This window comes from Neovison vison, chromosome 7, assembly GCF_020171115.1.
Source record: "Neovison vison isolate M4711 chromosome 7, ASM_NN_V1, whole genome shotgun sequence".
Taxonomy (NCBI): Eukaryota; Metazoa; Chordata; class Mammalia; order Carnivora; family Mustelidae; genus Neogale; species Neogale vison.
The window spans coordinates 50,818,184-50,845,207 of record NC_058097.1 but is presented as its reverse complement, the minus strand read 5'-3'; the positions used below and the strand labels follow the sequence as shown (position 1 = coordinate 50,845,207).

The 27,024-nt window shown below is 58.1% G+C and overlaps 3 protein-coding genes across 11 annotated transcripts; 1 reads left to right on the top strand and 2 right to left on the bottom strand.

Annotated features, from left to right (window-relative positions):
* Nucleotides 1–1,083: 1,083 nt before the first annotated feature.
* Nucleotides 1,084–4,967, bottom strand: RRAS (RAS related). Its single transcript, XM_044256868.1, has 6 exons — nucleotides 4,800–4,967; nucleotides 2,793–2,880; nucleotides 2,595–2,697; nucleotides 2,403–2,511; nucleotides 1,509–1,627; nucleotides 1,084–1,435 (listed from the first exon to the last, which is right to left on the bottom strand). Exons 1-6 carry the CDS (start codon nucleotides 4,950–4,952, stop codon nucleotides 1,351–1,353), a joined length of 657 nt encoding a protein of 218 aa, XP_044112803.1. The 5' UTR covers nucleotides 4,953–4,967; the 3' UTR covers nucleotides 1,084–1,350.
* Nucleotides 4,968–6,620: 1,653 nt separating this feature from the next.
* SCAF1 (SR-related CTD associated factor 1) lies at nucleotides 6,621–19,715 on the top strand. 5 transcript variants are annotated; one of them, XM_044256864.1, is made up of 11 exons: nucleotides 6,621–6,645; nucleotides 9,413–9,526; nucleotides 9,779–9,836; nucleotides 10,577–10,671; nucleotides 10,998–11,098; nucleotides 11,189–11,304; nucleotides 14,108–16,951; nucleotides 17,573–17,655; nucleotides 17,886–18,104; nucleotides 18,849–18,977; nucleotides 19,286–19,715. In XM_044256864.1, the coding sequence occupies exons 2-11, from the start codon at nucleotides 9,419–9,421 to the stop codon at nucleotides 19,475–19,477; spliced, it is 3,945 nt and encodes a 1,314-aa protein (XP_044112799.1). In that variant the 5' UTR covers nucleotides 6,621–6,645; nucleotides 9,413–9,418; the 3' UTR covers nucleotides 19,478–19,715. The 5 variants fall into 5 exon arrangements, with proteins under 5 accessions (XP_044112799.1, XP_044112800.1, XP_044112797.1 ...); XM_044256865.1 differs by lacking the exon at nucleotides 6,621–6,645 and adding an exon at nucleotides 6,836–6,956; XM_044256862.1 differs by lacking the exon at nucleotides 6,621–6,645 and adding an exon at nucleotides 6,836–7,108.
* A 1,154-nt stretch (nucleotides 19,716–20,869) lies between these two features.
* On the bottom strand, nucleotides 20,870–26,980 carry IRF3 (interferon regulatory factor 3). Of its 5 annotated transcripts, none has more exons than XM_044256854.1 (7): nucleotides 25,846–26,980; nucleotides 25,012–25,183; nucleotides 24,855–24,925; nucleotides 23,790–23,982; nucleotides 23,315–23,695; nucleotides 21,758–21,889; nucleotides 20,870–21,263 (listed from the first exon to the last, which is right to left on the bottom strand). In XM_044256854.1, exons 1-7 carry the CDS (start codon nucleotides 26,008–26,010, stop codon nucleotides 20,962–20,964), a joined length of 1,416 nt encoding a protein of 471 aa, XP_044112789.1. In that variant the 5' UTR covers nucleotides 26,011–26,980; the 3' UTR covers nucleotides 20,870–20,961. The 5 variants fall into 5 exon arrangements, with proteins under 5 accessions (XP_044112789.1, XP_044112790.1, XP_044112788.1 ...); XM_044256855.1 differs by having other exon boundaries at nucleotides 21,006–21,263; nucleotides 21,758–21,873; XM_044256853.1 differs by having other exon boundaries at nucleotides 21,177–21,347; nucleotides 21,431–21,873.
* Between the last annotated feature and the right edge of the window lie 44 nt (nucleotides 26,981–27,024).

Genomic DNA, 27,024 nt, shown 5'->3' with positions numbered 1-27,024 from the left:
TCCTACAGGCCTCCCGGAAGTAGTTCTGTGATCTCCCCCGTTCGACAGCTGAGAAGTCAGAGGGGCTGCCGGGGCCATCCTCTACCCTTGAACCAGGAAGTGGGTTCTGGGGTGGGTGTGAGGGTTGCTGTTTGGAACCAAGGGTCAAGGGATCGAGTCCAAGCATGGCAGACGTTGGGGTAGGAGGAGTAGATTGTGGATTGGTGACAGTTACAAGTGGTGATCAAAGTTCCAAGGCATGGGATCTGAGGGTGAGGTTTCTGGCCTGCAGTGTTGACTCGGTGTTGGGAGTTTAGAGACACTTGTCACGCTTGGTAGGTAGGCGAGGGGTGGTCTCCCTGTGGTACCAGCCTTCCAGGTTAGCAAATAGACTGAAGAATTAGGGGTCCTGGGTGGAATTTGGAGGAATCCAAGGGCTCCCAGACAAGCTGGTTAGCAACTTTGGGGGAGGCCTGAAGATGACCCACACTTCAGCCCTTTCCAGGAGAGAGGCTCAGATGGAAAGTATGTCTACACCGGCCACAAGTTGGATTAAGGGTTTGGACTCAGATGTCAGTCCAATTGAGGACTTTGTGGAAACGAGAACTTGCCAGCCAGCTGCTTGGACACCGTTCTGCCCACCTGTCCCTGCTCCCTCCTGTAGCCAAAAGGTCTTTTTCAATATTTATTGGCGGTGGGAGGGGACAGGCAGGCGTTGTAGCAGAGGCCAGTTTCCAAGATCCTGGAGCCTTCTGGAACACCACTACCCGGTAAATTTATATAGCCACATGTAGTTTCTGGCTAGCTTACTGAACAGTGCAGTTCTAGAACTTTTCAGGAAAGAAAAAAAATTTTTTTGAGCTGTTTATTCCCATCCCGGCAAAATGCCCACCCAAACACGAAAGGGCAGAATGGCCTTCATTGAAGGTGATGCAGAGGTCCAGCCACTTGGCTTGCCTTGACTCATTCTCTGCCCACCCCTCCCACCCCCGCCCAGCCAAGCAAAGGGTTCTAGATCAGATGGTGGTAGATGGAGTGAGACTTTTACCTTTGTGCGCCATGAATTCACTCACCACCCCTTTTCCCTTCCCAAAAAACACTTTCTTACATTGGCAGTGAACTTTATTTCCCTGGGGGTGGAGAGGGGAGTTATATACAGCAGTGACCCGGATGCCCGGGAGCCCCTCACCCCAACGAGGGGCTTCGGTGGGGAAGGGAGGCATTGGCAGAAGGCACACAGTGGCGATGTCCCGGAGGAGGCCAGGAATTCCGGGTGAGGGTGTAGTGTATCCTGGGAAACCCAGATGGGGAAACAGGCTCGGTGAAGGCAGCTGGTCCCGAGTGCTGGTCTCTCCTCTCGCACCCCTGGGGCTACAGAAGGACGCAGGGACAGCCTCCATCTTTCTTCCTGGGGGCGCTGGGTGGGCTGGGTGGGAGCTCTTGTTCCTGGTACTTCCTGTGGGAAGAAGCTGGTGATTCCGGGTCGCTGGGACTGGGGACAGGGACAACAGGAAAGGCGCTCTGCTCACCGGACAGCCCGCACCAGCTGCTCGAAGGCTTCGTCCACATTGAGGCGCAGCTTGGCCGAGGCCTCAAAGTAGGCCACGTGGTGGGAGGCACCAAAGGCAGAGGCTTCAGATCTGGGGACCTGGGAGGGGGACAGCAGGAGGAGTCAGATGTCTGCACTCAGGGTCGGGCCCAGCTGTGGGAGGGAGACAGAAAGACACACTACACGCTCTAACGGGGGTGCCATATTGTGGGGGTCAGGGGAAGAGAAGTTGTTTCAAGGAGATCATGGGGAACGTGCTGAGAGGGCTCAGCTCCATTAAGTAAGCAGTCTGGGAAGGCTCTGTAGACATTTGCCCTTCTGAACATCAGGTGACAAGAGTTCCTCCTGCGGAGAAGTCAGGATGTCCCCTGCAGAGGCCGAGCTTTGCTTTGAAGCCTGGAAACCCCCAAAGGCTTAATTGGAAAGTTGAGTTCGGTGTGGAAATCACAGTCTCTGTGTGTAGGAAGTGGTGAGAGCAGAGAAAGGGACAAGACCTGGTGGGAATCAAGTGCCAAGTCCAAGAGTTGGAGTTCTCTCTGGGGGAGGAGGGAGTGCCAAGGGAGGGCTATGAGCAGGGAAGGGGCAGGGGCACTGGGGGGCCTGGAGGGAGGCTCACTGAGGTGGGGATGGAGCAGAGTTGGGGCAGGTCGACCTGGGGGTCGGTGCGGGTACCCTTGGTCCCATCCAACAGTTTTCTGGGAAGCCTGACGTGCAACACTGGGAACGCAGAAGATCCAATTTGGGGGCAACCCATGTAGTGATGAGTGTGACAACAGAGGGAGCGGGACCAGAGGAGCCAGAGGAGGATGCCCAAAGGAGCCTCCCAGGTTGAGATGGGGGACAGGGGTTGGAGGCGGTGGGGAGTGTCCCAGACCTGGCGCTGTGTCTCCAGATCTGCCTTGTTCCCAACCAACACGATGGGGAAATCGTCTCGGTCCTTGACACGGAGGATCTGTGTGAAAAGCTTGCCCACCTCGTTGAAACTGCAGATGAAGCCAGAGGCGTGAGCTCTGACCAGCTGCTGGGCCCCAGCCCACCTTGCTCCACCACCCTCGACTCCCCTCACCTCTGCCGGTCGTTAATAGCAAACACCAGCAGGAAGCCGTGTCCAGCGCGCATGTACTGCTCCCGCATGGCACCGAACTCTTCCTGGCCTGCTGTGTCCAGGACTGCAGACAGAGGGAGAGGGGCCGCCGTGGGGATGAGGCTCCCCAGAGACCTCAGCCCCACCACCATCCTCCCACCCACTCCCCGCCGCCCTCACTGTCCAGCCGGGCTGGAACACCATCCACAGCGCAGATCTTCGTATAGGAGTCTTCGATGGTTGGGTCATAGTCAGACACAAAGTAGGACTGGGGGGACAGGGAGAAGACATCATTACTGCGGTTCCTGCAGTGCCCCAGGAGAGAGGACTTAACCCTATCACTGGGTTCTGCCTCCTCCGCCCCTTCTTGTTGGATCCCTGTTCCCCTCTCTGTGGGTCTCTGTCCCTTCCTCCCACCCTACCTAGTCTCCTTTTTCCGAGTCTCTCCCAGTCCTCTCTCTCTGTACATCTCCCACATGGTGATTACGTCCTAGCTGTGCGTTATTGATCAAATCACTTCCCCTCTCCGAACCTCAATTTCCTCATTTGGAAAATAAGAATAAAAATAAGACTACACTTAATCCAGCATTTGTGAGATTTGGGGGAAAACCCTGCTAAGCATTTCACGTATGGCTTGGATCTAGTAGGTGCTCAGTTATTGGGAGCTATTATTGCCCAGAAGGTCTGCCTGTTTCTATCTTTCCCTCCTCCTCCTCTTCCCTCTTTTTTTTCTCCTTCTTCCTCCTCCTCTCTCTCCCCCTCCTTCTCAGGCAGCTTCTAGTGTCTCCTCCCAGGGGAAGGTCCCAGTTCCAATCCAGCTGCCGAGAAGCTGCCCCGCCCGGAGGCTGGGCCCCTCCCTTCCTGCCTGGGTCAGGCCAGCCTCCAGCCAGGCCTTTGGCCAGCTTTGGGTCCGCCCCTGGGTGCAAGGGGCTGGGGCCTTCTTCTATATAGGCAGGGGCTCCCATGCAGGGCCTGGCTGGGGTCTCTTAAGGAGTCTGAGGCCCAGGACCCTCTGCGGTAGCATCTCAGAAAGGAGACACCTTTCTAAGGTTTCTCTAAGGTGGGAGGGTTTCCCTTGGGAATGGGCTGGAGGTTTCCTGGGCAGTGGTGGATTTTCAGGAGAGAAGGGGTGATCCGGTAGCTGGATCGGGAGGTCGGTCTGTTAGGGGAGGGGTGCTTGTTGAGGGCTTGGCCTGCAGGGCGGGTGCAGGGACCACGCCATGGGGGGATTATGAGTGTGTCTTCAGAACACATCTGGAGAAGTCTGGGGTGAGAGCTGGGGAGAGCCCCAAGGTGCAAATACATTTGGGAGGTTTGTCACAGAATATAGGTACACGTCTAGAGAATCTGAGACATCCCAAAATGCATTTACAGAGTCAGAGAAACTCCTAAGAAGTGGGTCTCTCTGGGGGTGTCAAGAATCTGGGGGTTTCTTCAAGGAGGTGATCTGGGGGCTAGCCAAGGTTTCTGAGAGATACTCAAGGAGTTAGAGTGGAAGAAAACTCAACATGGAGGAGTGGGTGGTTTTCCCTGGGGGAGGGTGGAGGTCTGGGACTGGTGGGGTGAGGGATCCCCAGAACAGGACGTGCAGTCATAAGAATTCTCTGGAATGGCCCAGGGGCAGGATCTTTTTGAAATCTCTTGGGTCCGACGGTGCCTCTTTTCAGGACCAGATGGTACTGGATGGGCCCCAGGCAAAGTCTGGGCACAATTTCTAGATTCTGGGGGAGCTTAGTATCTAGAGGAGGGTAATCTCCCAGTTAGGCTTTGGGTGGCTCAGACGGGAAGCTGGGACCTGGGATCTGGGGGAGATGGGGCTCAGGGTAGGGGGAAGTGACACCTAGGGGTGGGGGCCTATGGGAGTGCTTAGGGTCTATATGGGGTGACTTTTGGATTTAGGATGCTCCCAGGAGGTGCTCAAGGTCAAGTCAGCAGGGAAGCGGGGTCTTGGGTACTGGGAGGAGGGATGGGGGGGAGTCTCAGGATGCGAGTATAAGTCCCTTGTGTAGAGGGGGGAGGCCCTGGAGCTGGGGGGCTCAGGGTCACCATCTGAGGGGATTTTTTAAGATTAGAAGGTCTCATAGGAGGGTCTCAGTGATGGATCGAGGGGAAATCGGGGTCTCAGGGATCTCCCAAAGGGCTCAGTTCTAGGTCCCGGGGGCACCCCCCCGGGTGAGGGCCCACTACCTGGATGAACTGGATGGTCAGCGCGCTCTTGCCCACGCCGCCGCCGCCCACGACCACCAGCTTGTGTGTCTCGCTGGGTGGGGGGTCCCCGGGTCCCGGCCCCCCGCCCCGGGGCCGCCCCCGCCCCGTCCCGGACGCCGCCCCGCTGCTCATGTCGCCACCGCTGCTGCCGCCGCCGCTACCGCCTTGGGGGGAGCCGGGCGGGGCCTAGGGGCGGGCCCCGCTAATAAGGCTACTGCATAATCATGAGCTCCGGAGAGAAGGACTGGAGTCTCGGGACGCTTAGGAGGTAAGGCCCGGGAAAAGGAGGAGCTATGCTAATAACGGAGGGGGAAAAGCTTTCCTTGTGGAGGGGAATTCCGAATGGGGCGGGGATATGCTAACGCTAGGGCTAAGCTCTCCCGGAGCAGCGCCACGCGCTCTCCGCGGGCTGGCCGTCTGTGGGCGGGGATATGCTAATACGAGCCCTCATACTTTCGGCGGACGGGTCGGGAAAATCGTTCGGGGAGGTGCTATGCAAATGAGGATCCCGTAGGCCCCGTTTTTAGTAGGCGGGGTTAGTCAACTCGCGCGCGGCCGTATATAGGCGCGCTCGAAGGAAGGAGCGGGTCTTGAAGGGAAGCTCCACCTCCGTCCTGGGATCCTAGCCAAACTTCCGACCCGGGAGTCTAGGCTGGACGCCGGAGTCTCCGCCCGCTAAGGGACGCAGGCTTCCGGTTCCCGGAGTCCCAGCCAAGCGGAAGACAGACTGGGAGGGGAGGTGGGGCCCTGGAGGGGGACAGCGGGGTAACGGGACTGGGAGGGGCCGTGAGATCACTGCATTCCTAATCCCTGAGCCAGCTCGCCCAAACTGGGGTGGCTGGGTCATTGAAGGGCCTAGGGCCAGGCTTTCTGAGTCCTGAAGGAGGAAGATGAGGGCCCAGACTCCGGGGTCTCTCGGGGAGAATGAGACTGGAGTTCTGGACTCCTGGGTCCCGGGGAGTAGGGGATCAGGGAGTCTTTACTACTAGGTCCGCAAAGGAGAGAGCTGGGGGCGTGGACTCTTGGGTCCAGGGGTTGGTGGGGCCGGGTATTCAGATATCTGGATCTGAGGGAATCCGGATTAGGAACCCGAATACCTGTGTCTGTGTGAAGTACGAGTTTGAGACCAGGAATGGAAGGATGGAGGGAGGACGGGCATGAGGGCCCGACTTCTGGTTGTGAGGAAGGAGAGGTCGAACTCCCCAGTCCCAGGAAGGAAGAAAATGGGAGTCCGGACTCCTGCTGAGTGAGAGGAAATCGGAATTTGGACTTTTCCATCTTGAATGAGGAGGAGGTTGTAGGGTCGGGCTTCTCGGCTCTATATTTAGAGGGGACTTAGGAGACCGGGATATTCTGGGATTCCCCAGCAGGTGGGCGGCGCAACTCCCAGCCAGCACGGCTTTTTTCCTACCGTCCACTTTACGGAACTACAATTCCCTTGCAGCCACCCTGCTCAGGGTTTCACGTCACTTCCTGTTCCGCAGCTCTTTCCGCGCGCGCGCAGGGCACTGTGGGGCCTTGTAGCGGGTTACCGCAACCCCGCCCCCTTCACCTCTCACTTCCTTGCTGTCCCCGCGCGACGAAGGCGACGCGCGGACTACGCTTCCCGGCGTCCGTCGCGCGCGCCCCTGCCTGTGTGCCCCATTGACTTCTGGGAAACTGAGTCCGGAGTCTTCCCACCAGCCTTCACGGCACCGTGCTCGGTACTTGAAGTCCCGGCAAGCTCGGCGGCGTTTTAGCTCCGCCCCTCTCCTCCCTCTGCTCGCGAGCCCCCCCAGCCCGCCCCGCCCCGCGCCGGGGCCGGAGCCGCAGCCCGAGCGGCGGGGTAAGATGGCGGCGGCAGTCTGGGCCGCGGGGCTCGGGCCTATCGGGGTGGGCGGGGCGGAGTCGGGTCGCTAGTTGTCCTGGGGTCCTCCCCACACGCCGCGGGGCCTGGAGGACTTAGCGGGGCGGCCTCGGGCCCGGCAGCGGCGGCGGAACCTGGTGCCGAGCGGGGGGCCTTTTTAAGGCCCCGGGACGCGTCTGTGGGTTCCGGGGGGCATCTACAGGGCGTCCCCGTGAGGACTGGGGACGTCCACCGGGCTGCACCGGGACTGGAGCCTGCTCTCCATCACCTAGCTGGCGTGGGTCATTTCTGTAGGCACTGTTGATCGTCTTTATGGGCTGACCAGAGGTTAGGGTCTGTTTATAGGGTTCTGGGGCCATCTTGAGATCTTGAGATATGTCCCAGGGTGAAGGAGGTCTGCAAGAGCTGAGGAGTATCTGCAGAGCCATCTATAGCGCCCGGGGTATGTCTGTTAGGGCTGGGAGTGTCTGCATGAGCTGACTTGAGGATGCGGCTCACCTACATGGGTCTGGGGCCATTTAGCGGGCCTGAGAGAACCCAGGAAGCCTTTTAGGGCCACCCTGACGGGTGGGGTATGCCCACCAAGGGAGGGAGGCAAATACTGAGGTGTGCTGTGAGGCCTGGATGGGTCTCTAACCTCTGAAGAGTGTCTAATCTGGGTGACAGGAGGCTGGGGGCAGTTAGAAGGACCTGGAACCATCTAGTTGGCTTTCAGTGTGACTGCAAGAGTGCATGCAGTCTTTATGCCTGGAGCAAATTCGAATGCCTTTTGAGGCTGTATAATCGCGTGGAGAACAAGACAAAGGAGAGTATTGGAAAATTTGCCCAGCTTAAATGTACTTGCACTTTATAATGTAATTCAAATGAAAAAATGTTTTTAAATTCTGCATTGCCCTGGAGCTATAGAGATTAGAATTAGTCCACATTTGTGTGGGGAAGTCTCTAGGATCACCCAGATTCATTTAGTGCAATGCTTTTCAAACTCTTTTGACCTTGATCTACAGTAAGAAGTACATTTTTTGTTGAGACCCATTGCATATTCCCCTATGTGTTGAATACCAAAGTCCCATTAATTCATATTTCCACTTACTGCCGTGCAATGTACTGTAAAGATTTTTCTCCTGCGTTCAATTTATTTATTTTTTTTATAACAATCTATTCGTGAACCACTATACTCCTATCATACGTAGTTTGGGAAACACTGACCTATAGGGACTTAACAATGTCTGCAGAATGTGTTTTCATGTTGAAAAGATCTAAAAAGCCCTGGGTGTGTCTGCAAAGCCCAGGGCACGGCCACATGGGCAAGGAATCATTTTCATATGCTGCAGAGGGCTTGGAGATCTGTGTGTCTATACTCAGCAGGTCTCAATTAGGCTTCTGTTATGTGACAGTCACTGTTCAGCGTAGCAGGTGCTTCCCCCAGAGGTGCTGGAGAGCAGCTTCAGGGCTGGGAACTGTCCACAGGGGTTTATAGGCAGGACATGTTAGTGGGAGTTAGGGAAGAAGCTCCAGGCTCATTGCTGAGAGCTTTGGCTTAACTTGGAAATCTGTGGTAGGAGAAAGACCTGGACCTGGGTGTTTGCTTTGCAGGTATGCGGCTGGGAGAGTGGCAGAGATAAACCTGGGCTTCTGGAGGCTAATGATGCTAATTATTGTTACTTTGTATTGAACGCTTGGGCTGTGCTGACTCTGTGGCAGAAGTCAGTCCACTTTGAATTCTCACAGCCCTTCTTGGACGTAGATACTCCTGTTGTGCCTGTCTAGATAAGCACAGTGAGTCGGTGTGGGGGGCAGTTTACGGGTTTCAAAGCTTTCTGGGAACTCAGATTGGATATTGTTTTCAAAGTAGCAGATTTGATGGTTACAGGGAAGCTAGCAGCTGAAATAGTCATGCTTTCTGAAGTCCTAATCCAGACAGCCACCAGTGGGAGGGATCATCTCTCCGCTTTCGTATAATCTAAGAATTTCTGTGACGTCATGAAAGCTTGAGCCATGCTTTCATCCAGTGGGCACATAGGAGTATAATCTAAGAATTTCTGTGACGTCATGAAAGCTTGAGTCATGCTTTCATCCAGTGGGCACATAGGCCTTAGGTGGATGCCCTCTGTGGGGTCAGGTGAACAGCCTGCCTTTCTGAAAGCAGTGTTTTCAGTTCAGTACTGGTTTTATACATTGCTCTATTGCAGTTCCATCTTTTGCATATAAATACAATTTTTTGGTTCTGCGCCATCGAGGAGAGTTGATGCTGTAGGAAGTGGTGTGGTATTTGAGGTACACCCAGCCCACTGGTGCATGTCTCAGTTTGGGAAAGGAGGGTTTAGGAGACTATGGGACACGGTATTTGAAATCACAACTCAACCAAAAAAAAAATCTTGGCATTGGGTTGGGTCTTAGGAGGGTGGGCAGTGAGGTCTTAAAGCTTGGCCATGGGGGAAGCTGTGGGCACTTGGGCGTGCCTTGTTGAAAGGGGAGGCTGGGAAGGCCTCCCTTCCACAAAGGGGGGGCAGCTGGGATCCAGGCAAGGGAAGAGAGCCCACTCTGGTCCCTCCGATGGCTGTACTGGGCATGGGGCTCGCCCAAGGACTGGAGTGCAGCGGTAGAAGGGAGGGATGCCAGAGAGGTTGCTGAACAAAGCAACATTGGAGGCCCTTGAGGTCTTTGCATCCATTTCCTGCTCCTCCCGGAAGACCCCCCCCCCCGCGCCCTGGTCTCCACTCCAAACTGTCACCCTCTCAACTACCAGGTGACCATGGAGGAAGAAGATGAGTCCCGAGGGAAGACAGAGGAGTCGGGCGAGGATCGGGGCGATGGTCCACCGGACAGAGACCCCACACTTTCTCCTTCTTCCTTTATCCTGGTAAGGCTGGTAGACACCCGGGGCCAAGGCAGGCAGGGATGGGCTGCAAATTCAGATTTTGGGGCCCAACACCTGGGCCCTGGTGGGGAGGAGGGGCTGGGGGCCTGGACTCTTGGCTCCTCTGATGGGTTTGGATTTGGCTATAGGGGTGTCTGGAATGGCTGTCTCCCAGGAGCAGAGCTTGTAATCATTTGCACGAGTCCCCTGACTGCCCTTTCTTTCCATCCCCTTCACCCTCCACCTTTTCTCTAGCGGGCCATTCAGCAGGCTGTGGGAAGTTCCCTGCAGGGGGATCTGCCAAATGATAAAGGTATGATGGGCTCTGGTTCCTCTTAGCCTCCTGTCCCATCTCTGTGTTCTTTACCCTAATTTCATTCATAACCACTCTTCTGAGGCCTCCTGGGTACCACTCTCATGCTGGCACAGGGAGCCAAAAGATGGGTCAGACTCCACGGCTGCCTCAGAGCAGCTGCCAGTCTGATGGAGGGGAGACGCCATCACTGGGTGGAAGTGGCCCAAGGCACTGTTGGAGGGCAGGAGGAGGCCCGGTTCAGGGAGTGTGTGGGGGAGGAGATGGGGTCTGGGAAGGCTTCCTAGAGGGGGGAAACAGGGGAACTGGGTCTCTAAGGAGAGATCCAGTAAAGAGGGAAGCCTGGTAGGCAGAGGCAGCCAGCGGGTGCACAGCACTGGGCCACCTTGCAGGACTGCGTCATTGTTTTCTGGGGCTGGTGGGCGCGGGGGTGTGAGCAGGAGACAAGGCAGGGGAGCTCCTTGGGGACTGGGCCCTAGGAAGGCTCTAAAGGCACAGTGCCTTGTCTGGACAGCATCCTGAGGGCAGCTAGGAGGACAGAGGGGTGAGAGCACTGGCGCCTCAGAATGGTGTTGGGGAGTCCTTCCGGGACCCGAGCTGGGGCGTGGTGGAAGGAGGCATGGAGAGCCGGCAGGTCCTTGGTTCCCTTGGCAAGAGCTAAGCAGGACCCCCTTTCCTCTGCCCCACAGAGTCTCTGTGTCTAGTCTCGTTTCCAATCCCCCATGTAAATCTCTCTCCAGATGGCTCCCGGTGTCATGGCCTTCGATGGAGGCGCTGCCGGAGCCCACGGTCAGAGCCCCGTTCCCAGGAGTCAGGGGGGACTGACACGGCTACTGTGAGTAAGAACAGGGGGCTGGGGGCCCAGACTTGGGGAGGGTTGGGGGGGCTAGGTCACTGGGGTCTGGATCCTGGCATTGGGTTTGGGGACCCAGACTCCTGGGGCTGGAGTCAATCAGTGGTGTTGGAGGGGCTGGGGACGTCATCTGTGGGGGTGAGCTTTGGGTCCCAGAGGCAAGTCAGGGTGAGAGAATTGGTTGGATCCTGGCATTTTCTTGGAGTTTCAGATGTTTGGGTTCCTGAGAATTTAGGGGCTGGGGAAAGGGGGTTTGTGGGTCCTCACATGAGCAGATACAGGACGGAGCCCCTCCTGGCCTATTCCAGGTGTTGGACATGGCCGCAGACAGCTTCCTTGCGGGGCTGGTGAGTGTTCTGGATCCCCCAGATACCTGGGTTCCCAGCCACCTGGACCTGCGGCCTGGCGAGTGAGTAGTTGGGCAGCTGGAGTGGGAGAGGCCTTTGGCGTGGGAGCTGGAAGCTTCCCTTGGGCTCACTCACCCCCTTCCGCCCTGCAGAAGCGAGGACATGCTGGAGCTGGTGGCTGAGGTCCGAATCGGGGACAGGGATCCGATCCCTCTGCCCCTGCCTAGCCTGCTGCCCCGTCTCAGGGCCTGGAGGACAGGCAAAACGGGTATGTGGGGCCAGGGCGGAGCTGAGGAGGAGGCCTCAGAGTTGTGCGGGAGTCTGCTGTCATTGGTAGTAATAGTAGTGATCGTGTCCCTTGGACAAAACCTTTAAGCCTTTGCCTGTTAGACCAAAATAAAGGCTGTGCGTGTCGACAGACACACGGAAAGCAATCGCTGATGTGATCGCTAGCACGAAGGAGTTGTTAGCACATGTGAGGTGCTCAGCATCCCAGGCTCCACAAGGCAGTGGAGCTACAGTGAGAATTCATCTCCCTGGGAGCGGGAGGCCCTTAGCTCTTAGTTTCTGATTCAGTGGGTTTGGGGTGGGGCCTGGGAGTTTGCATTTCTAACTAGTTCTTCAGGGCTGCTGCTGCTGCTGGCCCCCAGGGCCCAGGTTTAGACTTCCCTTCTGCATGGATGTCTGCAGTTGGGAGGGGTGGAGAAGAGAGGAAGGCTCGATCAGCTCAGGTGCAGCATGAGGGCAGCTAGGGGTGCTATTTGGCAGCTGACCCTGGGCCCCCACCCTGGCCCAGTTTGTTTTCTTTGATCTTTTTTTACAGCTGTGGGTTGACTTGTCTATTAGGCTCAGGGAACGTGATACCTCGGGCCCACCACACTCTTCGGGGCCCACAAGAATATGTTCATTTCTTTTCAAATTAGAAGTCTAGAGGATAAATAAAGGGGCATGGCAGTGTCCTAATAAAACTTTATTGACAAAAGCAGATGACCTAGGGATTTGGCCCCAGGCATTCAGTGATATAGACGTATCTGGAACCTGAGAGCTGTTTTGCCCGGGGTGGGGTGGGGAGGATGCTGGGGTTGTGATTTATTTCCTATTTACGGGTGGTTTTCTTCCTCCATTTGGAAACTATTAAGAATTTAGGGGGAAAAAACTCGCCCTTAATCCTACATCATATAAAAATTATAAAAAGAAGTGGCTGTCTTGCAGTTCCAGACTGCTCCGGCCTGTGGATTCCTCTATACCTCTGGGGGTAGTAATAATTCGTAAGCAGGGTAGAAGAGCTCATGCTCACCGGGTCCTCGCAGGCCAGGCACAGTCTGGTTTGGTCCCCACAGCTGCTTGTCCAGTCCCCTTGTCCTTATGAGGTGTGAATGCTATCATCACCATCCTCCTCTGCTTACGTTTCTTTTTTTCTTTTTTCTTTTTTTTTTAAAGATTTTATTTCTTTTAGATTTTATTTATTTATTTATTTGACAGACAGAGATCACGAGTAGGCAGAAAGGCAGGCAGAGAGAAAGGGGGGAAACAGGCTCCCGGCTGAGCAGAGACCAGATGTGGGGCTCGATCCCAGGACCCTGAGATCACGACCCGAGCCAAAGGCAGAGGCTTTAACCCACTGCACCACCCAGGTGCCCCTCTGCTTACGCTGCTTTCCTTTTTTCCTTTTTCTCTTTCTTTCTTAGATTTATTTATGTATTTTAGAGGGGTGGGGAGGGCAGAGGGAGAGAGAGAATCTCAAGCAGGCTCTCCGCCAAGCGCGCTTGGCGGGGAGCCTGACAGAGGGCTTGATCTCATGATCCTGAGATCATGACCTGAGCTGAAATCAAGAGTCAGAGGCTGAACTGCACCACCCGGGCATCCCCTCTTGTTTTTTATCTTCTTCCTCAGCCTTCAGTAGCTGGTGGGCTTTCTCTGTGGCTCCTTGAGATTTCTCTCCCTGCTCGATGTGAGCTCCTTGAAGGCAGGGACTTTATCCCTTGTGCTCACTCTTCTATTCCTCGTACCCCAGACTGCCCTTGGCACAAGATAGGTGATCAGTAAAAATGTCCTGAATGAATGAATGAGTGGACCCCACTGTAGAGATGAGGAAACTGAGACAGGCAGCAGTTGAGGTCCTTGTCCTTGGTCATGTCATGGGTGAGGGCTTAGAGCCTGGGATCGGGTTGAGAGGTGGCTCTGGGACTGCCCTCATGAGTCCTGGCTATCCTGGCACTGTCCACCTGACCATGCTGGCCTCCTGGCCTTTGCAGCACCCTGTAGTATGTGGTTGAGAGGGGAGGTTGAGAGGGCACCCCAGTGTGTGTGTATGGAGGTGTGGCCCTGGTCCGTTGTCTCCATGTGGGATTTATGGCCCTGAGACCCTGTCTTCAAGAAAGCATGGCCTCGGGAGGCAGCAAGGGTGGTGCGGGAAAGCACGATGCCAGTGGGTAGGAGGGGCGGACCCTGGTTGTTCCTGTCGCTTGTCAGTCCCTTGGATGGGGCTCATCACAGAGTGATGTGCATGGGGCGAGGACTCCAGCGGCCAGGGCTCCCCAGCTCTGCCCTTTCCTGGCTCTTGAGAGGAAGTTATTACCTTTGCAGCCGCAGGCGATTCTCTCCATGAAGTAGGATAAATTTCCCCCAGAGGCAGCCAGAGTGGTGGGCCAGAGCTCAGCTTCGCAGGTGGTTTTAGGTTCAAATCCCGGCTGCCCCGCTCTGGCCCTTGTCTTCTGTGGTAACACCGATCATGAGCTTCTTGGACTGCAGGCCAGGGGATGTCTCAGGATATGGGAGCACAGGCTCGGTGGCACACTGACCGAGTCCACACCCAGCTTCTCCCCGCTGTGGGCCCTTTGGGAAGATACTGCAGCTCCCTGAGCCTCAGTGTCCTCCAGTGGCATAGAGTTGTGGGAATGTGCTGTGAGTCAGGCCAAGTAAAGCTCTGAGAGCTGTGTCTGCTGGTGCCCTGAGGGCCGCCGGAGGAGGGCAGTGGCTGGGGTGCCGTCCTGCCTGTGGGCGCTGTGCAGGACACTGGGAGGAGGGTGTGCACCTGACCGTGGTTCTCCGTCTCCACCGTTTCTTTGCAGTTTCTCCACAGCCCCACTCTTCTCGACCCTCCTGTGCCCGCCACCTCCTCACCTTGGGCACCGGAGATGGGGGCCCAGCCCCTCCCCCTGCCCCCTCCTCTGCATCCTCCTCACCCTCCCCTTCCCCATCATCTTCCTCTCCCTCCCCTCCCCCACCTCCCCCACCCCCAGCACCCCCGGCCCCACCTGCCCCCCGATTTGACATCTATGACCCCTTCCACCCCACCGATGAGGCCTATTCCCCACCGCCTGCTCCGGAGCAGAAGTATGACCCCTTTGAGCCCACTGGCTCCAACCCCAGCTCATCCGCGGGGACCCCATCACCTGAGGAAGAGGAGGAGGAGGAGGAGGAAGAGGAGGAGGAAGAGGAAGAGGAGGAAGAAGAGGAGGAGGAAGGCTTGTCTCAGAGCATCAGCCGCATCTCCGAGACCCTGGCGGGCATCTATGATGACAACAGCCTGAGCCAGGACTTCCCAGGTGACGAGAGCCCCCGCCCGGACCCCCAGCCCCCACAGCCAACGCCAGCCCCCGGAACGCCGCCCCAGGTAGACTCCACCCGGGCGGATGGAGCCAGCCGCCGGCGCGTCTTCGTGGTGGGGACCGAGGCAGAGGCCTGTCGGGAAGGCAAGGTCTCTGTGGAGGTGGTGACAGCCGGTGGAGCCGTCATCCCGCCAACCCTGCTGCCACCGGGCGACTCAGAGATTGAGGAGGGCGAGATTGTCCAGCCTGAGGAGGAGCCCCGGGTGGCGGTGTCCCTGTTTCGGCCCAGCGGCGGCCGGGCAGCGCGCCCCCCTCCCGCAGCCGCGGCACCGCCTGTGGCTCAGCCCCCGCCCCCGCCCCCCGCTCCCCGTGCCCCGGAGGGGGACGACTTCTTGTCTCTGCACGCGGAGTCGGATGGCGAGGGCGCCCTGCAGGTGGACCTAGGGGAGCCTGCCCCCGCCCCACCGGCTGCCGACACGCGCTGGGGCGGCCTGGACCTGCGCCGCAAGATCCTGACGCAGCGGCGGGAGCGCTACCGCCAGCGCTCGCCCTCCCCCGCCGCCGCCACTGCGGCTGCTGCCGCCCCCGCGGGGCCCCCCACCCGCAAGAAGTCACGGCGGGAGCGAAAGCGGAGCGGCGGGGAGGCCAAGGAGGCCGCCTCGTCCTCGTCCAGCGCGCCGCCCGCCCCACCGGCCCCGGCCTCCCCCTGGGACTCCAAGAAGCACCGCTCCCGGGACCGCAAGCCGGGCTCCCACGCCTCGTCGTCCGCCCGCCGCCGCTCCCGCTCCCGCTCCGCCCGCCGCCGCTCACGCAGCACCGACCGCCGCCGCGGGGGCAGCCGCAGGTCTCGGTCCCGGGAAAAGCGGCGGCGGCGGCGGCGCTCGGCCTCCCCGCCCCCTGCCACCTCCTCCTCCTCGTCGTCCAGGCGTGAGCGGCACCGCGGCAAGCACCGAGACGGCGGCGGCAGCAAGAAGAAGAAGAAGCGCTCACGGTCCCGGGGCGAGAAGCGCTCTGGGGACAGCGAAAAGGCCCCGGTGCCCACCCAGCCGCCCTCCGGCTCCAGCTCCTTGGGCGGAGAGCGCGACAGCCGCCGCCGGGGGGCCGTGCCACCCTCCATCCAGGACCTCACGGACCACGATCTCTTTGCCATCAAGCGGACCATCACCGTGGGCCGGCCTGACAAGCCCGACCCCCGCGGCCCCTCACCGGCCCCGGCCTCGTCGCCCAAGCGAGAGGTCCTGTACGACTCGGAGGGACTGAGCGCCGAGGAGCGGGGTGGCAAGAGCAGCGAGAAGGACCGGCGCCGCTCTGGGGCTGCCTCCTCCTCCTCTTCCTCCCGGGAGAAGGGATCACGGCGGAAGGCGCTGGATGGGGGGGATCGGGACCGGGACAGGGACAGAGATAGGGACAGGGACAGGTCATCCAAGAAGGTTCGGCCTCCCAAGGAGTCAGCGCCCTCCTCGGGGCCCCCACCAAAGCCGCCGGTCAGCAGTGGCTCGGGCTCATCCTCCTCCTCGTGCTCCTCTTCCTCCCGGAAGGTGAAGCTGCAGTCCAAGGTGGCAGTGCTGATCCGCGAAGGCGTCAGCAGTACCACGCCTGCCAAGGAGGCCGCATCAGCAGGCCTGGGCTCCATCGGGGTCAAGTTCAGCCGAGACCGGGAGAGCCGCTCCCCCTTCCTCAAGCCCGATGAGCGGGCCCCTGCTGAGGTGGCCAAAACAGCTCCGGGCAGCACCAAGCCCAAAAAGACCAAGGTCAAGGCCAAGGCTGGGGCCAAGAAAGCCAAGGGGACCAAGGGAAAGACCAAGCCATCCAAGACCAGGAAAAAGATCCGCAGTGGGGGCGGCAGCGGGGGCAGCGGGGGCCCTGTGATGCTAAAGAAGTCCAAGGCGGACAGCTGCAGCCAGGCAGCGGGGGCCAAGGGAGTGGAGGAGACCTCCTGGTCCGGGGAAGAACGGGCAGCCAAGGCCCCCAGCACCCCGCCCCCCAAGGCAGCCCCTCCGCCCCCCGCGCTCACACCGGACTCACAGACCGTGGATAGCAGCTGCAAGACGCCCGAGGTCTCCTTCCTTCCCGAAGAGGCTGCCGAGGAGGCTGGAGTCCGAGGTGGGGCCGAGGAGGAGGAGGAGGAAGAAGAGGAGGAGGAGGAGGAGGAGGAGGAGGAGGAGCAGCAGCCTGCCACCACCACAGCCACCAGCACGGCTGCAGCTGCCCCAAGCACCGCCCCTAGCGCGGGGTCCACAGCCGGTGACTCGGGGGCGGAGGACGGGCCAGCCACCCGTGTCTCCCAGCTGCCCACGCTGCCCCCGCCCATGCCCTGGAACCTGCCTGCTGGTGTGGACTGCACCACCAGCGGCGTCCTGGCCCGTGAGTGTGCCCTGGGGCTGGGGGGTGCAGACAGGACTGAGAGGTCAGGTCCTAGGGGGTCAGACTTGGAGGCAGTGGGGATGCCCTGGAAGGGGTCGGTACACAGTGTTCCAGACAGTGAGGGGCTGGGTGGATGAGGGCTCGGTCAGGGTCTGTCCGGGAGGCTCACTGATGTCTGGGTATGCCGGAAGAGAGCAGGTGGGTGAGCGCGGGGCGGCCAGCCTGTGCAGACTGGGGGCCACCTGCAGGTGGCCTGGGGTACGTGTGGAGGGACCAGAGAGAAGACGGGGGTGGGGGGCAGCAATGTCCCTTGGGGGATGGCGATAGGCCACAGGGGTCTTGAGACAGAATCTCGCTTCTGCCACCACCTTGTCCCCAACTAACCTGGCCATATTGCCCCCGACCACATGCGTACCTTAAGTTGTAAGTAAGAACAGGGTGGTGGTGGTGCGGAGTGGGTCTTTCAGGGGCCGAGGCCCCCTTTTCCCAGCTCTGAGCCCAAGACCCATGGCCTCTCTAGGAGTCCGGGTGGGAGGGGGCAGCAGGTGGCCAGGTGTTGCTCACCGGCCCTTCTTGTGTCAACTCCTGATGTCCTTATCCTCAACTGTCTGCCCCTTGCAGTGACTGCACTTCTCTTCAAGATGGAGGAAGCCAATCTGGCGAGCCGAGCAAAGGCCCAGGAACTGATCCAGGCCACCAACCAGGTGGGCTCCCCTGGGGAAGAGTCCCCACAGTCCCTTCTCTTGTGCCCTGACTCTGGTCAAGAGAGGAACTGCATTTCCCAGCGGGCCTTCGGACAAGGAAGGGATTGGCCAGAGGAGGAATCTCTGGCCCATGAGACTACTGGGAAACCAGGGCGGGAATGATGGGGGTGCGTGGTCCCTCTTCCCCTCCCCCTCCCTTTGTTCATGTTCTCTCCAACCTCTTCCCACAGATCCTCAGCCATCGAAAGCCACCCTCTAGTCTGGGGGTGACCCCAGCTCCTGTGCCCACCTCTCTGGGGCTGCCCCCTGGTCCCTCTAGCTACCTGCTCCCTGGCAGCCTCCCCCTGGGGGGCTGCGGCTCGACCCCTCCCACCCCCACGGGGCTGGCTGCAGCGTCTGACAAGCGAGAGGGCAGCAGCAGCTCCGAGGGACGGGGAGACACAGACAAGGTGAGCTGGGCTTGGGGGCAGTGGGTGGCTGGTGACAGCTTTGCAGAGAACGGGAATGGATGCTGAGACACAGGGGCCCAAGGAGGACTGGAGACTGATGCCCACAGGCAGGAACTTAGATCATACCAAAGTCATTAAAATGTAAGGAGTTCGGCTTTCCCGGATGAGTGGGAGATGGGTGCTGGGTAGATTTTTTCCCCCATTACGTGCGCACAGAGAGGGTGAGGGAGGTACAAAAGCATGACGACGTAAACACACCCACGTGCCGACACGCATCCGGACGACTGTGTACTTCGTGGTCACTCGTGTCCCTCCTTCCCTCCCCATCCCTTCGTGTGAGAGGGAGGATGGTTTAAGAAAGGAAAGTCAGGTATCTGTTGGAGGGCAGGAGTGGGTGCCGGGCAGATTCGTACAGGTTTTTCCTCAGCTGCACTTGGCTCTTGCTCGGGGGGGCCTCAGGGCAGTTTTCCTTTTGATCATGTCTGCATGTTTTCCGTCCTGGTCCGACAGCCCATGGCCCACCTCTCATTTCATGTACATTTTGTGTGGACAGTGGACGTGTGGGTCCTGGTCCAGGGCCACCTGGAGGGCCTGGGCTCCGGCCTGCAGTCGGGGGCGATGGCAACGAGGGGAGTGCAGGGCTGAGGCTGAGACTACAGGCAGGGGAAGGGAGGCCGGGGCTTCCGCAGGAACTCATCTGGCCTCTGCTGTCCCTTTTTCCTGCCCTGTCCCCACCTCTGCCAGTATTTGAAGAAGCTGCACACGCAGGAGCGGGCGGTGGAGGAGGTGAAGCTGGCCATCAAGCCGTACTATCAGAAGAAGGACATCACCAAGGAGGAGTACAAGGACATCCTGCGGAAGGCTGTCCACAAGGTGGGGCCCAGAGGCGAACAGGTACACCGAGGTGGGGAGAGGAGCAGGAGGAGAGGTGGACACGTGCAGACAGATGTTACCCAGACAGGGAGCTGGGAGGGGTGCGTCTGTCTGGAAGGTGAGGAGCGGGATGGGATTCACTCAAGCCCGCCGGGGCCTGGCCTGCTGGTGGCAGGGCTACAGGTGGGGTTGTTAGCCTGGAATGGTGGGGGAGCAGCTCCCATCCTAGTTGCCAGCTGTGCTCAGCAGTCCAGGTGGCAGAGACCCCGGGGGTCTGGCAGTGACCGCAGCTGCCCCTCACTGCCTAGATCTGCCACAGCAAAAGCGGGGAGATCAACCCGGTGAAGGTGAGCAACTTGGTGCGGGCCTACGTCCAGCGCTACCGCTACTTTCGCAAGCACGGCCGCAAGCCAGGCGACCCCCCCGGGCCCCCGCGGCCGCCCAAGGAGCCCGGGCCCCCTGACAAGGGTGGTCCAGGACTGCCCTTGCCCCCTCTCTGAGACCTTCAGCCACCCCTTCCCTCCTTCGCCTCTTTGGAATTCTGGACGTATTTATGGCTCCACCTCCCCACTTCCCTCCCCTCATCAGTGGGATGACTGGGGGAGGGTTGCTGCAGGGAAGAGGAGAGCCCCCTGCCCTGCCCCGTCCTGTGCCCCTTGCCCCCAAGCCTGTCCTCATTGCCCCTCCCTTCTGTTTGTGTCCCTCCCCCAATTTCATTAAAGATTTCATGAAATGTTAGCCCCAAGCCCCATGATTTCAGCCCTTTCTTTTCAGAGACCAGTCTGGGAAAGGCTGGGAAAAGATACACAGGTATACATAGGCCAGAGCCTATGCCCAAGGGTGGCTAGCCAGGTGTGACTCAGGCAGAGTGCATTCACCTCTCTGGGCCTCAGTGTCCTGATCTTTGACGTGGGTGTTGGAAGGATGAAGACCCAGACAAATGAAGCACTTCTCGCACCCCTGGTACATAGTCAGCCACTGCTTTTTTTTTTAATGTATTTGACAGGTCATAAGTAGGCGGAGAGGCAGGCAGAGAGAGAGGGAAGCAGGCTCCCTGCTGAGCAGAGAGCCTGATGCAGGGCTGATCCCAGGACCCCGAGATCATGACCTGAGCCAAAGGTAGAGGCTTAACCACTGAGCCACCCAGGTGCTCCTCAGCTGTTGCTCTTGACAGAAAGTGGCAGTGGGTGGGAGGTTGGGGTCCTAGGTCCCACCTGCTCGGTGTCTTCCAAGCTCGGGGCACCTGGGTGCTATTGGTCTGCCCTGGAATTGCCCCAGCAACAGGACCTTTGTTCCCCATTGAGTTGAATTTTCTTTTTACCGGTCCTCCGAGGCTGCAGTGATCTTATCCATTCTCCTGCGGTAGAGAGGGAAACTGAAGCACAGAGTAGCAGGGGCCACAGAGTGAGTCAGGGCCACACTGGCCTCCATCAGTCCCTGCTGGGGTGGGCAGGCCTTAAGGCTGGAGCCCAGAACTTCTCTACAACTGCCTGTTCCAGCCCAGTGCAGAGCGGGGCTCAGAGCCTGGCAGGGAGGACTTGCCTGAGGTCGCCCAGCACAAGCTGTGGGGGGACCTAAGGCCCCCGCCCCCAACTAACAGGATGATCCAGGTGAAAGGTTCTTTGCTAACTGGACAGTGGCCTGAACTGTTCATAGACAAGACAGGGGTTCTAGATTCTGCCCCAGGGGCTCCCTTGGAGAACAGCACCCCTGGAGTCAGACTGGATTCTAACCCATCTGTGTTTCCTGCTTTGTGACCCTTGCTTTTCTCCAAGCATCAGTGTCTTGGTCTGTAAAATGGGGGTGACTGTCCCCTCCTCACCAGGTCCAGGGAAGAGGTAAGGATGTCACAGGTATCAGCTGCCCCCTGCACAGTGTCTGTCCTCATGCAGAGAGCATCTAGGGTGGGAGTTGCTTGCACAGATGTGTATGCTGAGGCCCTAAGAAGGAATAAGGCCCAGTCTAGGTCAGGGCTACCCTGGACCTAGCTGAAACCCAGCTGACACCAAACACCAGGCACACAAGTGGTGACAGTGGCAAGAAATAGTTTATTGGCCAAGGTGAAGGCACGAGGGGGAAGCACCCGTGAGGAGTGAGGGATCAAACCTCCCCCGTGGCCTAGAAATCCATGTCCTCGACCAGGTCCTGGAGGTAGGCCTTGTACTGCTCTGATGTGAGAGAGAGTGGGTAGCTGTTGGAAATGTGCAAGTCCACAGTGTTCTCTAGTGAGGAAGCGCCCTCTGATCGTGCCATGTCCAGCAGGGCCCTCAGGCATGTGGGAACAACCTGCAGGAGGTGGGGGGGAGAAACAGGAGTCAGGGGAAACACTCAACACAGTTTATTGTCAAGGGTGGGGTTGGAAAACTACAACTCCCAGCAGCGCCCACTGTGACCCAGGATGAATCAGTAGGCCCAGGGCTGCTGGGAGTTGTAGTTTCCCCCCATAACCACAACCACCAGTGGTCTGAGAAGTTTCCTAGGGCTGAAATGCTGGAGGGGTTCCCAGAAGCTAGGGCGGGGCAGCTTGTGGTCAGGACTCCTAGGCACTGTAGTTCCTCACAGAGGTTGCTAGGACCGACTTCCACATGGTTTTCAGAGTTCAAAACAGGTTCTGGGGGTGAGGCCAGGAGAGGGACACCCAGAAGCTCCTGAGGATGAGGAACTGGTGGTTGTAGAGACTCTTGGAAGTTGTAGTTCCTCAGAGGGCTTCTGGGAGTTGTAGTTCCTCCTCCCTTCCTTAAGATCCACCCCTTAGCTCCAGAAGCCCGGGACTGCAGCACCTTGACCATCACGAGCTTCTTGGTCCACGGCTGGTCCTGGGGCCATGGCTCCCCCATGCAGAACCAGAGGGTGTAGCGTGGTGAGTGTCGGCTTCCTTCGAGGAAGGCAATCAGATCTGGAGGCCCGAGATCCTAGTCAGGCATGGGAGGAGGACCCTCTACCACCTGCCCCTCCCTGCCCACCCCCCCCCCCCAAGACCTATCAGCCTCACCTTCTCCCCTGACCTGAAGCCTGACATACCTACAGCATGACCAGATGGCTGCTAATCTAGGAAAAGTTCCAGCACAATCTTAAATTTTTTTTTCCCTCCCACCGGGGTGGAGCTGGAAGCTCTGCACTGAACCCCCACCCCTGCCCTCATTTGGGATAGGAAGGAGTACACTCTCCTCAAGGACTTCCCTGATTCTGAGTACAAGGTGGCTGGCAGTTTCTGCTCTTTAACCCCCTAAGGCCACATTCTCCTGGTAGTAGCCACTAACCACTATGGCTATTTCCGTTTAAGTAGTAACTAATTAAAAGCAAACAGAGGAGAAGCTGGGTGCTCAGTCATTAAGCAGCTGCCTTCAGCTCAGGTCGTGATCCTGGGGTCCTGGGATTGAGCCCTGCATCAGGCTCTCTGCTCTGGGGCAAGCCTGCTTCCCCCTCTCCCACTCCCCCTACTTATGTTCCCTCTCTCGCTGTTTCCCTGTCAAATGAATGAATAAAATCTTTAAAAAATAAAATAGGGGCGCCTGGGTGGCTCAGTGGGTTAAGCCGCTGCCTTCAGCTCAGGTCATGATCTCAGAGTCCTGGGATCGAGTCCCGCATCGGGCTCTCTGCTCGGCGGGGAGCCTGCTTCCCTCTCTCTCTCTCTTCCTGCCTCTCTGTCTACTTGTGATTTCTCTCTGTCAAATAAATAATAAATAAATAAATCTTTAAAAAAAAAATAAATAAAACTCCCTTCCTCAGTTGCACTGGCCAAAGTACCCAACAGCCACCCGTGGCTGGTGGATACCAGATGGGACAGTGCAAATTCAGAACATTTCCTTCACTGCAGACAAATCTACCCGGTAATAAAGCCCTAAAGGCTTGTCTTTCCTGCATCTGTCTATCCACAAGAATAACTGGGAACAATGAGGACTATGGCAGCTAATTCTTCGAGCATCTTCTACACACTGGGCCCTGTGCCTCCTGCAGCGGAGATAGTCCTCAGATGCAGAGCAGCCCCACAGTTTGCCCCAGGTTATAGCAGAAGCAAAGCAGCAGGGCCTGAACTGGAACTTGGAAGTCTGGAGATTTGAAATCTTTTTTTTTTTTTTTTTTTTTAAAGAGAGGGGCGGAGTGTGGCAGGGAAGGGCAGAGAGAGAGAGGAAGAGAGAGAGCATCTTAAACAGGCTCCAAGCTGAATGCATAGCCTGACTCGGTGGCTTGATCTTACAACTGTGAGATCATGACCTGAGCTGAAATCAAGAGTCACTTAGCCAACGGAGCCATCCAGGCGCCCCCAGAACCCAGAGTTCTTAACCATCGTGACCTAGTCTTTATACAGCAGAGTCAGAAGGCCTTGCCTCACTCACCTGACACAAAAGGCCGTAGGTCGAACACGTCTCCCTCCTCATCCTTGGGGACCTCACCACTGGGCCCGTGACTGCTGTCAGGGAGGAGCTCCTCGCCCAAGGCCCAGTATGTGTGGCAGTGGCCCAGCCTCCGGGCCCAGAGCCGCTGTCCTGCCCTGCACAGAGCTAGTCCCCCACCCAGGCAGCTCAGCACACGTCTCACGTAGCCCAACACACCCCTGTCCGTCAGCCACAGCCCAGGGTCTGGCAATATGATCGGCTGTCCAGACAGTGTCCCGTCCCCTGCTTCTGATGCCACCAGACGCAGGCCCCTCGGGCAGAAGACAGTCTGCTGGAAGACTTGGCGGCCCCGGTAGAAGGCAGTCACCTCGAACTCCCACTCTGAGTGGTGGCAGAAATGACATAAAGGGAGAGTGAGACAGAGTATAAGGGGGCGTGGTGCCCCAGCACCTTCCACCCCATACTTGGAACTCACCTTCCTCAGGCACCAAGAGCCGCCTCAGTGGGTTTTCCGGGGGCTCTGAGTTTGGGCAGGGAGGAGGGATGTCTACTGTGGGGCTCAGCAAGAATGGAGGGGTCTGTTCAGGGACCACACCCAGGCTCGAGGGCCCCCCATCTGGGAATGGGGCCAAGGCTATGTCATTCAGTAACTCCTCTAGTGTGTCTCCCTGGAGAGAAGAAAAAAGAAAAGGATCTGGCATTTCCATAGCCTTTTTTTTTTTTTTTTTAAAGATTTTATTTATTTATTTGACAGACAGAGATTACAAATAGGCAGAGAGACAGGCAGAGAGAGAGAGAGAGGAGGAAGCAGGCTCCCTGCTGAGCAGAGAGCCCGATGCGGGGCTTGATCACAGGATCCTGGGATCATGACCTGAGCTGAAGGCAGAGGCTTTAACCCACTGAGCCACCCAGGCGCCCCTCCATAGCCTTTTTGAGAGACTTCATATGGACCAGGCTTTGGGATCAGGAGAGAAGTCAGACCTGAGCTTTGCCCTCAAGGGGCTTCCTGTGAGGAGGGTTGGGGGGAGGCAGGGAGACAACCATGGGCACAGAGAGCAAAATATGTGCTCTGGTATATGCTGGGTGCTACTGGGGCCCAAGGGGAGCAGCTAATTCCAGCCCAAGGTTCTGGCCCTGTGCAAGCAAGACCTGGGCAGAAAAGGCTGGACACAATTTCAGAGGGAACTTGCTCTAGCACAGACATCAAGATCAAGGGTAGGGTGGTTCTGGGTTCCCAGGAGGCTGAGGGTACTCTAGCAACAGAAGCTATGAAATTCCGGGTAGGTGTCTGTGGGCCCTAGATGTCTGGGGAAAACTCTAAACTTTGTCCTGAGGGTGTTGGAAGCCATGGAAGGGCTCTGGGCAGGGGGACAGGGTCAGCTAGGGATTAGATGAGGGACAGCCCACAGGGCAGAGGATGGACGCTCAGGAGGAAGATTGGGGTGATGGTCCGGGGGAGAAAAGGACGCCTGAACAAGGCTGTGGGGAGACAGACAGTAGATGGGTCAGATGGGGCGGGAGGGCTGGGGTGCATTCCCACCTGGGTAGCCAAGGTACTGCATCCACCATTGGTCCCCAGCGATGCGTCCAACTCAGGAAAGTTCCCAGCTCCTGATGAGGAAGATGGTGAGTAGAGCAGAGTGTTGGGGACACTCAAAATCCCACCCTCTCCATGTGAAGCCCCACTTCTGGCACACCTGAGATCACAAACTCATAGACCTTGTGCGGGTCGTGGGGGTCCTTGCTCCGATCCTCGGCTAAACGCAGCCCCTCCTTCCGGTTCAGGGCAGATCGGAAATTCCTCTTCCAGGTGGGCAGATCAGGTTTATCCTTTCCGGGAGTGTAGGCACCGCTGGCCTCGGCCCACGCCTGGGGAGCCAGTGGGTACCAGGATAGTGAGGAGGATGACCAAGACCCCGCCCCAAGGGTTCTCTCCCCTGGCACGTTCTAACTCGGCAAGGATCCAACCCCAAATTCTTGGATTCTCTGCATCCTAAGGCCCCCTATCTTCACCTTTTGAAAAGCTTTGCTTTCTAAGCCAGCCTTCCAGGTCCTACTGGGTGTCTAAACTCTGCAACCAACCTGCCCCAGAACACCTTCTGTAATAACCCCGCCCCTCGCACTCCAACTCGGGTTACCACCACTGGTGTATCTTAATTTGGTGAGAAATCACCTCAGCTTCCGGGCCAAGTCTTGCCTCTAAGGTTCCGAGACCCGTCCCCAGAATTCTACGACCAAGACCCCGCCCTCTGCGAGCCCGAATGCTCCGTTTGCATTCCTTTCGAGTTCTAACCCTGTTTTTCTGGTTCTTTTTCCGGAACCCGGCCCCTCCAACCTTGCCAGTCCGCTGATCCTACTAACCCTGCCCAGTCTCGTCCTAACTCCACCTACCTCCACCTGCCAGCGTCAGCGCCTGCCAGCTGCAAGCGTGCTAACCACCCCCTGCCCCTCTACCTCGGCTCCGCCCCCTGTGAGTCCCCCCTCTTCCCCGCGGTTATCTCAGGGTTCCCGGTGTTCGGAAGCTCACACACCTGGAAGATGCCGAAGTCTTCTTGCTGGGCATCCTGCCGCAAGCCGTGCTTCCAAGGGATGCGGAAGCGTGTGCGGCTCTCGTCCAGCCAGGCCACCCCCTCCAGCTGCCCCAGGTCCAGCTGCGACACAAGCCAGGGCAGGATCCGCGGCTTTGGGGTTCCCATGGTCCGGCCTGCGCTTAGAGGGCAGTTCGTGGGCGCGGACGGCCCCCCTCTTCTTTCCCCACCTTTTTCTGTGCAGGCCCCCTACCTCCCCAATTCCGCCAGTGTAGATCCCTCCCTCTTCCGCGGTAAACCCTTTTCTCCTTTCCCCTCCCCCATATCACCCAATGCAGTTACCCCCACTTCCAAGTTAGAGAACCTCCCCTAGTTATGCCAGGGCAGACGTTATTCACTTGTAGATCTCTACCTCCTGCACTTAACCGTGCTGTAGACCCCTTCTACAAACTGCCCCACAGAAGAGCCGCTCACCCATTTCCACCCTAGACCCTCCATCCACCCCACCCCAAACACAGCCTGGCTCCTCTAGGGCGCGCGCGCGCGCGCGCGTACACACACACACACACACACACACACACTTTATAGGGTGGACTGCCTCCCATTTTCAGGGTCCACTCTTCTCTCCCTTAGATCCCCCAGTGCGGACGCCTGCCCTTCCCACCCTCCCCGCTACTTTTTCCTGTTGTCGTTGTTGTTGTTATGTTGTTTTTACAGCCGACCTCCAGCACCGGCCATTGTTTCACTTTCTCCCCTGGCTACTTCACTTTCCCGAGTACACAGTGCCTCCTCTAGACTCTCAGGGCAGACCCGTTTTTTCCTCGCGCTTCTCGGTCCGGACGCCACCAATTCCCCAGATCCGCCGTTACCTACGTAAAGAGTCCGGGGCGCAAAGTGCTAGGACCCACGCCTGCTTTTGAGGGTCTGATAGCTCTCGAACTTGTAGCTGCACACCCTCTTTTCTGTCAGCTGAGCTTCAGAGCAATGCGGTTTTCTTTTCTATCGATTTCACGAAATAAAAACTTCAACTGCGGTGGGTCTACAGACTTCAGAGCCAAAGAGGCGGCACCAAGAGCCCGGACTGCACCCCCGCCCCCGGTCAATGCCCTTTTTAGGCCTTCTGGCCAACGGCATGCTGGGAACGTCACACGCAAATTAGATGGGCCCCAGCGCTCCGCCTCT

What these genes read in the sequence shown, in the direction of transcription:
- RRAS (XM_044256868.1), bottom strand. Translation starts at nt 4,952, where the DNA reads ATGAGCAGCGGGGCGGCGTCCGGGACGGGGCGGGGGCGGCCCCGGGGC. An exon ending in TGACCATCCAGTTCATCCAG is followed by an intron (nt 2,881 to 4,799) that starts GTAGTGGGCCCT and finishes CTGTCCCCCCAG; the next exon opens with TCCTACTTTGTGTCTGACTA. An exon ending in GCTATTAACGACCGGCAGAG is followed by an intron (nt 2,512 to 2,594) that starts GTGAGGGGAGTC and finishes CTTCATCTGCAG; the next exon opens with TTTCAACGAGGTGGGCAAGC.
- SCAF1 (XM_044256864.1), top strand. Translation starts at nt 9,419, where the DNA reads ATGGAGGAAGAAGATGAGTCCCGAGGGAAGACAGAGGAGTCGGGCGAG. An exon ending in CACCAGCGGCGTCCTGGCCC is followed by an intron (nt 16,952 to 17,572) that starts GTGAGTGTGCCC and finishes TGCCCCTTGCAG; the next exon opens with TGACTGCACTTCTCTTCAAG. An exon ending in TGATCCAGGCCACCAACCAG is followed by an intron (nt 17,656 to 17,885) that starts GTGGGCTCCCCT and finishes CTCTTCCCACAG; the next exon opens with ATCCTCAGCCATCGAAAGCC.
- IRF3 (XM_044256851.1), bottom strand. Translation starts at nt 26,010, where the DNA reads ATGGGAACCCCAAAGCCGCGGATCCTGCCCTGGCTTGTGTCGCAGCTG. An exon ending in GCAGTACCTTGGCTACCCAG is followed by an intron (nt 23,983 to 24,854) that starts GTGGGAATGCAC and finishes TCTTCTCTCCAG; the next exon opens with GGAGACACACTAGAGGAGTT. An exon ending in GCTCTTGGTGCCTGAGGAAG is followed by an intron (nt 23,696 to 23,789) that starts GTGAGTTCCAAG and finishes GCCACCACTCAG; the next exon opens with AGTGGGAGTTCGAGGTGACT.